The sequence below is a fragment of the Varanus komodoensis genome, unplaced genomic scaffold (genome assembly GCF_004798865.1).
Source record: "Varanus komodoensis strain SLA01 unplaced genomic scaffold, ASM479886v1 scaffold1, whole genome shotgun sequence".
NCBI classification, from domain to species: Eukaryota; Metazoa; Chordata; class Lepidosauria; order Squamata; family Varanidae; genus Varanus; species Varanus komodoensis.
The window spans coordinates 70,715,135-70,723,621 of record NW_025335268.1 but is presented as its reverse complement, the minus strand read 5'-3'; the positions used below and the strand labels follow the sequence as shown (position 1 = coordinate 70,723,621).

The following is an 8,487-nucleotide window of genomic DNA, read 5'->3' as shown; positions in this document are numbered from 1 at the left end:
CCCCCCCTCCCCGACCCATGCCCAAGAGTGGCTACCAAGCAAATGAGCCCAGGAAGGCATGAAGAGAGCTCTCGGGTGTCTATGTGTCTCCCCTCTTCCTGTAAAGAAAAGCTAAGGGGCAGCCTAGATGTGGGGGAGAGGGGGACCCCTGGAGAGCATCCACAGCACCTGTCCTGAAGATGGACCTGCATCTCTGGGGCTTCAACCAGAGCATAAAGAATTTCACTGCTTGGGAGAGCAACAGGGGCTTCCAAAGGCAGACCCTGGCTCAATCCCAGAAGGCTTTCCTGAGGTCCCAGCAGGAAGCACACCTTTTTCTACAGACAGCCAGAGTTGTCACCAGCCACAGGACTGTGCCCTTCCATAGCTTTGATTTCAAGTGTTGGGAAAATTCAGATAAATCCTGGTAGAAAAACGTTGCTTATATTTCCCTTTGTGTTATAAAATCAAACCTGCACCCCTTTCTCGGAAAGCAGCAGAATTCCAAGCCAGGTCACGGTTTAGTGCTTCTGTCACTTTAAGAAGGTGGAATTCTTAGCTGGACTGAGAAGCTGCTGTAGGCTAACAGCGTCAGTGGGGAAATACCAGTGTTCCCATTTGCTGCAGAGAGCAGAAACAAAGGTGTCCATTTGTTCCTGAATGGACCCACTTAAGCTTCTAGTCCCACAGAGGTAAGTGCCTGCACAGTATAGTTGTCAAACCAGTTTTCCTGAATGGTTCCTCCATCAGACACATTTGCATATTTAAACAGACACACCAGCTGACCTGAACTGTCAAGAATTTACTAGATTGACCTATCAATAAAGCAATCAGTAAAGTTTTCCATATTATTGTTACCAGTATTTTGGATCGGTTTAGAACATTATGTCATGCCTGAAGACATCAGGGTGCTATTGTACTAACGTTATCTGGAAACTTAATACTCTGTATTGGTGTATATGCCTAGCAGGTTATAAAAGTGTCTGTACATGGGCTGTGATTTTGTAGCTGAGTTTGCCTCTACCCAGTAATGTATTATCATTAGTGACTGCAGGTACTGGGCCACCAGTCAATAAAGCCGCAGAGGTTCAAACGTTTGATCTTCCCCACGAATCTGAATGTTCATTCCTCGCAAATTGAAAAGCGCGATTCTTCACAAGGCAGCACTGAACTTTCTGCTTCAGTTCTCCCATTGAAACCAACGGGATTTGCCCAAGGAAATTAACCCTGGCTCTGCTTTGCCTCTTTGTTCCCCAAGAGCGAACCTTCATTCATCTCTCTCCTGATGCAGAACACAAATAAAATGCAACACCAAACCCAAAAAGACAACAAGAATCTTAAAAAGTTAGTTCATTCTCCACCTTATCCAGTCGAATAGCCCACACTGCAATTTCTTATCTTACAGGCAGTAGGAACCCTATTCCCAAGCTGCTTGTTTCTTTTAAAGCCATTAGCCCGTCTTCATTGGAGTAAATGAACCAAAACCCAGCGAGCTCTCTTGTGAATGGAACGGATCTTTTCTTTTTTAAAGGGGGTCCCTTGACGTTACTACAGAGAACTGCCGACATGCAAGAGTCTCTTGAGAATGGCTGATTTCATATGCGCTGAAAGCAAGAAGGATTTCCTCTCTTTAGAGTCTGTTTTCCATCAAGGAACTAGTCCCTGTGTCAAACGGGTGAGAGGCCAAGTAGTTCTTATAGCCACCATCGATCAGTTTCTCAGCGTTGTTCTTGGCAAACCAGCAGTCCACCTCCTGTTCACCATTGTAGACCTTCCTCTGCTTCCACATGACGGGAACCATGCGTCCTTTCAGCTTTAAGAAATTCCTGGAGCTCACAAACACGCCCTTCGTTTGGTTCCAGCTCCCCGCAATGGGATGACTTGGTTCAAGAGCTTCTTGAATTAGTTTAACGTCTTGGTATAAGAACTGCCCTGTGTGGGAGGAAATGAAGAACTTAGAGGTGGATTCCAGACTTCGGGCTGCCAAGCCAGGCACAAGACAACACCCACCGCTTCATATACTGAAGCAGGCTGGAGCATCTTGCTGCTGAATCTCAATTCAGGACCGGTATCGGGATGGCTTGGTCTCCTGTGCCGGAGTGCAGCCATATTGCAAATCAGGGCTGCGGGGCCTGATGCGCCAACAGCTGCCCTTGGTCCTCAGCACCTGCCATCTCAGGTCGATTCCTCACTCTGCCTCCTGACAGGGCCGGCCCAGAGAACAGGTGTTGGGGTAGGTTAAGAAAAGACAATGGAGCGATCGATCCCCGGAGGTGTAAAATCTTGCATTGGCACTGGGGTGGGGATGGGTGAGTGAACTGCCTTTTGATAGGGTGGTTTTAGGGACCACCCAAATAGCACTAGAGAAATGTACCACCATCACCAGTAATAATAATAGTATTAATTTTATTATTAAATATTTGAGTTTGTACTACACACCGGCGAACTGATTCTAAAAAAGATCCTGGACTGTGCAGAAATGGATAGATTGACTTTATCATTGAAGGAGAAGGAAGATACTGACTTCTATCAAACTTGGGACTCTTTTTATTCTTGGCTAGAGAAACGGGACTTCACGTAGATTTAAATATGTTTTTAAGTTATCATAAATGGAAAAAGAAGGGTGTGGGGGCTGACCTAGCAGGCCCGATGTTTTTGATGATGGATGTTGTTTTTTAGTTTTTTGTTTTGTTTTTTAGGATTATAATTTCAAATAAAACTTATTAAAAAATAAATATTTCAGTTTGTTAAGTACACGTAGATGGGTATGATGACTTCCTTCCTCCTCCCTCCCTCCTTCCTTCCATCACTGGCCAGTAGCCTAGAACAAGGACAGATAAGACCCTAACTTCTGGGGAGGGGGGACTAACAAGGGCGAACCCAGTTCAAAGTAAACCTGCTCAAGATAGACCTGTTTTGGAGCTCTCTCTGAGACGGGTGTCACATTTATCAAGTGGATCTTCTCATTTCGGCACATCCCAGCTACTTGTATTTCACTGCAACAATTAACCTAAGCCATGTAGTTGGTTTATTTATTTTTGCAATTTATATTCCATAGTTTAATTAGTCCCAAGGACTCTGTGGAATTTAAGAAGCTCTGGAAGATTAATGGTGGGCGTGCCCATGTAACCGTATTTAAATACGACAGTGTTTTCACCAGATGCTGAGAGCCGAGATTTTGCATCTCTGTCCTGTGATGGTCATGAACTCCCATCAGCATTCTTGGAAATGGACACACTATTTTCAACAACCATTTAAAACGCTCCTCTTCCAAAAGCCATAGCTTTTGCAGGACTCAGCCAAGAAATGGACAAGGTTTTGCATTCCCCATAACTCTTTGTCTGGCAAGCTGGCTCAAAACACAGACTGTGGGAGGTAGGAGAAGAGACCAAAAAAGTCCAAACACCAGGCGTGTGGCCATGAGGTCGGCACTTTGATCCTGGCTCATCCTGCAGAGAAAGACTGCAGCCTAAATGAAGGAAACTGCCAGGTGGTGCAGGAAGTAGGTGGTGCCTAGAATGCATTTCTTCATTTTGTGCCATGAAGAGTGTTGGGAAAATTAGGATAAATCCTGGCAGAAAAACATTGCCTCTGTGTGCTTTTGCATTGTGGAATCTATCCTGTACTCCTCAAAAGCGCCAGCTTTCCAAGCTAAGTCACTGTTTAAAATGGCATTCCTCCCCAGCTCCTTTCTCTCACCTTTAGCTGTAAGCTACAGTAGACCTGCCATTTAGTCCAAATATACCTTATATACCTTCACAATGATTAAATAATCGTTGTTGCAATTCACAGTTTACCAGGAAGTATCTTTTGCTAGCCCAGAGGGCTCCATGAGTCTAGATGAGCTTATGAGTCCATGAATAGTTTCTCAGCAGCTTGAATTTACATGTCTGAGCAGACCTGGAGATGGGTTCAAGTTACTCAACTAAAGTGTCAATACACTGCAATTAGAAATAGTGTAATCTCATTGTCACTGTGTGATTGGCTGACCTTCCTTTATCTGCTCTGTATGGATGACCTTAGAATCTTATTGTAATGGCTGCATTCTGTCATCAATTGCCCTGAACCTGCGTACGTGACCGGGAGGGTATAAAATACCCTGTAGTTGTATTGAAACCTTGCAGCGAGTTCACCTCTGCTTGCACGGTAATGCATTATCGTGAGTCTACTGCGGGAACCTGGGCCAAACTATAAAGCCACAGATGGTCTTAACGCTCGATCTTTCCCAAGAACCCGAGTTTTATTTCCTCCTCACAAATTGAAATTCCGGGATTTTCTGGCAAGAGAGGGCTGTTCTTCGCAACCCAGTGGCCCTTCAGCAGGTCGAGGGCTCCCCACTCCGAGGCCAGAGACAGAAGGAGGACCTTGGTGGGGGAAATTTGAGCAGGGCTTCCCTTCCCCAAGTCGCTCCCGTGATGGTTCCTCCTCCCAAGGCTGGAGCCCTGATTCTGGGAAAAGCAGGCGGGAAGGGCTGGTGCCATGCGGAGGGGACAGGCTGTGGATTCGTCAGGTCCAGGGGCTTCCAACCACAATCCCACATGCCACCGGTCCTGCTTGACCTGTGCAGCGAGAACCTTATTAGCCAGGCTGCCGGTGTTTTCTGACACCTTCCGCAGACTCCCTGCTCCCTTGCTCTCTCCATAGTGGCTGGGCATTTATTTCTCAACAGCAGCATATTGTTCTCCCTGAAATGCAACATACTTGGGTGCAGCCTGCTCTGGAATGTGCAAATAAGAGCCAATTGCTTTGCAAAAGCCTCACTCCTGGAGATGGAAGCACCTAGAGTGGCTTTGTTGACATGGTCCAATACAGGAACATACACTTTTGGACTCCCCTTTTGGGCAGGGCTATGGGGCTTGTCCAAACAAGTGCCTACAATTCGAGATGTATTTATTATTAGATTTATATCCCACCTTTTTCTTTTTTAAAGAACTCAGAGCAGCTTCCATCCTCCTCCTCCTGTTGCTCTCATCCTTATCTTCACAACAACAACCCTGTGAGGTAGGTTGGGCTGAGAGTTTGTGACTGGCTCAACATCACGCAATGGGCTCCATGGTTGAGCAGGGACTCGAACCCAGATCTCCTGAATTCTGGGTTCTTAACCACTTAACCACAAAATACTACCAGGGAGCTTTGGAAAATGGAGAGAGTTAAAAAGGCTCCAGTGTTCCTTTCCCACTTCTAGGCTCCCTCCAGGAAGGCACTGGCATTTCTGTCCCAGGGAAGTCCCTTGTTTCATACAACTGGATTCCAGCTGTTATGACCTCTGCAGTTTGCAGCTCCCTGTTGCTAGAGGTGTCGCTGGACCACAGCTTAAAACAAAAGCTCCTCCTCCTTACCTATCAGCCCGTGAGAACTGGTGGAAAGGCCTTTGCTGTTGGATATGTAGAAGCCCAAGTGGTCCTTCTGGTAGGGGGCCGGGTTCTTGTAGTGGTGGATGAGGACGACAAAACTGATGGTCCCCCCGATGGACACAGTGACGTTAGAGTGGGCAACGATCGACACCTTCAGGTCCTTGCTGGCAATCAAAGCGCTGCGGTGGCAAGGCAGGACAAGCCTCTTCCCGTTGTCCACAATTATTTTAGTAGGGGTGACCTCCAGGTAGGCCCTTTCTGGCTTGTCACTGAGGATGGTGATGCTTCTGAAGTAGGTCCTCTGTTTCTTGTGGCCATTTCGTGGGGCAGGGGCACCTATTAGCTGGCCGTTCACAGTCACACCTTCAGGGACAAGGAAGAGGAAACAGAGCAGGGTTCAGAAGCTTAATTGGGAAGACCTTTGGGGAAGTTCTCTTAACAAGAGTTCCATGACTCTGGTGGCTGGGAACTGCATTAAAAAAAAAGACAGTCAAAGAGTGCAGCCAGTCCTCATGGAGAAAGGCTCTGGAAAGGCCCCGTCATTTGTCAGCTTGGAGAAAGCTCTAGATTTGATGGGACACAAGATGCATCTCTCTACGAAAGCACTATCAGAGTTGTAGAAGTAAATATATTGAGCTGACCTAGCTCAGTAACTCCAAGATCTTGTTTTGCTGCTCATACACTTAACATCAGTTCTCTCTTACCAGTACCTCAGCTCCTGGATACAAGATGAAAAGGTTGGCTTTCAAGTGCAAGAAGCATATTTTCTGACTTTATCCACGATAAACAGATAAACTATTTGGAAAGTCTTGCAATTGAGAAGTGAAGAATTCGGAACAGCCTCTTATGTAGGAACTGGTGGGTCATTTTAATGGACTGGATACTGAAGCTCTCTCCAACTGCTTTTATTTATTCAGTTTGGGAGTTTTGGGGCATTTACTTTACTTTTATTTATTTTATTTTATTTCATGCTTTTGTAGACTGTACAGCCAGCAAGGTGCCTCATTCAAATTCTATCTCTTTTTCTCCTTCGCATTTGCAAAACAGAATTACTGACCTCCCTAACAGAGTCATTGTAAGGACCACGCAATGGCAATGCACTGAACACTTCCCATTTCGAGTAGCACTTTAACTGCTCCAAGTATTTCACATCTCGGTAATGCTTAAAGCAAGGGTGGGAACCTGTAGGCCCAGGGCTTCATCTGGCCAGCTGAGCTTCTGCTGAGCTCTGTGCTCCTGCCTCCTGGAGGCTACCAGGGACCAGAAGAGAAGCCAAGGAGCGGGGCTCCCGTGAGCTCTCATCCATGCTCAGGCAGAGTGGAGATTTCCTGGGGCAAAGCTCTCCCTCTCCAGTGGGGGAAACCCACATGAGGCACAGCCAGGCCCCCAGCCAAAGTGCTAGCTGGACGATCGTTCCATGCCCTCCTGGCTTTTGTGCTGTTCCCCCATGCTGAAAGGCCAAGACGGTGCTCCCAAGGCGTAGCTGGCGGTCGGAGCTTTAAGATGCTCTGCTTCTTGGCCTTGCCCCTTTGGTCTTTGGTCCCACCCCCCTCTGAAGTGCAACCGTTGAGAGCTCCTCCGAAAAGGAATCCAGCACTTGAGCTGAAAGACACTCAACACTTCTGAGATGAGAACATAAGAAGAAAAAAAAAGCCCCGCGCGACCAGACGCAAGGTCTGTCCAGCCCAGCATCCCATACACATGGGGGCAAATCAGCTGCCCACAGGATCCCTCAGGCAGGAGGGGGGCAAGACCTCCTCCTGCCCAAGCTCCTCAGCAGTTGGGGTGGCAGGCAGGGCACCTCTGCTAAAGGAGGGGGCGCATGGCCAGCAAGGCTAGTGGTCACGGAGAGTCTTCTCCCCCATGAATCCGTCCAGTCCCCTTTGCAAGCCATCCAGGTTGCCAGCAAATTCCGGTGGCAGCAAATTCCTCAGTTTAGCTACAGGTTGTGTGAAGAAGGACTTCCTTGGATCTCTCCTAAACCTCCCACCCATCAGCCTCATGGGATGGCCCTGGGTTCAAGCACTGTGGTGGCAGAAGAAAAACATCTCGCTCTCCACTTTCTCCATACCATGCACCATTTCAAACTCCTCTGCCATGTCTCCCCATCGGGTACGTCCGAGTTCTACAGCTGGCTCTTTGCCACTATGTGTGTTGCTGTTTTGTGGAGCTGCTTTCCTATATGCCGCACAACTGCTTCCAGATGATCTTTCAATCCAACCCATCTCCACCAGCCAAAATCAGTTTCTGAAGACCATGCAGGGCGGTCGGCCACATGACTGGAAGCCAACATCCAAACCGGAATGATTTCTGCACAGCTCAGCATCACCACCTTTCTGCAAAAAAAGGTGTCCCAGGACCGGCTGGCCAACTCTGGCTGGATCTGAGCCGATCGCAAGGAGGTGACAGATGCCTGTGTTACCATCCTGCAGGCTCAGACCGCACTGTGCTTTCTTCCTTGATGATTTTGCAAAGCCATAACACTTAGAGGCATGCAAATGTCTGGCCAGAAGAAGGGAAGGCATAGCCTAATGAAATCTCTCTCCCTGCCTTACATCGCAGCTCAAGAGACACCCTTTCCCAAGCCAAAAAGATCCCTGGATGAAGGAGAGCAAAGTAAATGGGGGGGGGGGGGGGGTTGAGGTGAGAAATAACCTGCAGGCAAAGTTCCATTGCTCATCTTCATCCTCCCTCATTTCTGCTCAGACTTGGTATGCCCTAGGCGGCTCTTTGGAGAGCTGGGGTGGGATGCAAAGGAAAGCACCATGAACTCGGTGGGAAGGGTAGTTTGAATGCCATGTAATGGCTTGGATACAGGCTTAGCGTACACGTTTGTGCGTGTTTAGACACAGAAAGCCACACAACTCCCAACGTTCCCCAGCTAGCAAGGAAATGGTAGGACTTCTTTCTCTCTAACCATGGGTAGGATTGTACCTTTAGTCTGGTTTAGAACCAACCCACTAAAATCAATGCACAATTAAGTAATGATCCTAAATGACTAACTCAGGGCCTCCTGATTCAAGACATCTAATAAGTAGGATCAATCTGGATCCAACCCAACAAGCATAGCAGAACCCAGTCCAAGGAGACACCTGCCAATCCACAGCAAAGCCAACTCCTAAATTTGTTATCAAAAATCGGATTGGCCTTTAAC

General features: G+C 47.6%; 1 protein-coding gene across 1 annotated transcript in view; it reads right to left on the bottom strand.

The window, feature by feature from the left end:
• Nucleotides 1-766: 766 nt before the first annotated feature.
• ITIH5 (inter-alpha-trypsin inhibitor heavy chain 5) overlaps nucleotides 767-8,487 on the bottom strand; it is a 61,101-nt gene continuing 53,380 nt past the window's right edge. The window contains exons 15-16 of the mRNA XM_044428368.1: nucleotides 5,319-5,696; nucleotides 767-1,911 (exon numbers count right to left, since the gene is read on the bottom strand). Of these exons, the coding sequence (XP_044284303.1) occupies nucleotides 1,610-1,911; nucleotides 5,319-5,696 (680 nt within the window). The 3' untranslated portion in view covers nucleotides 767-1,609. The remainder of the gene's footprint in view (nucleotides 1,912-5,318; nucleotides 5,697-8,487) is intronic.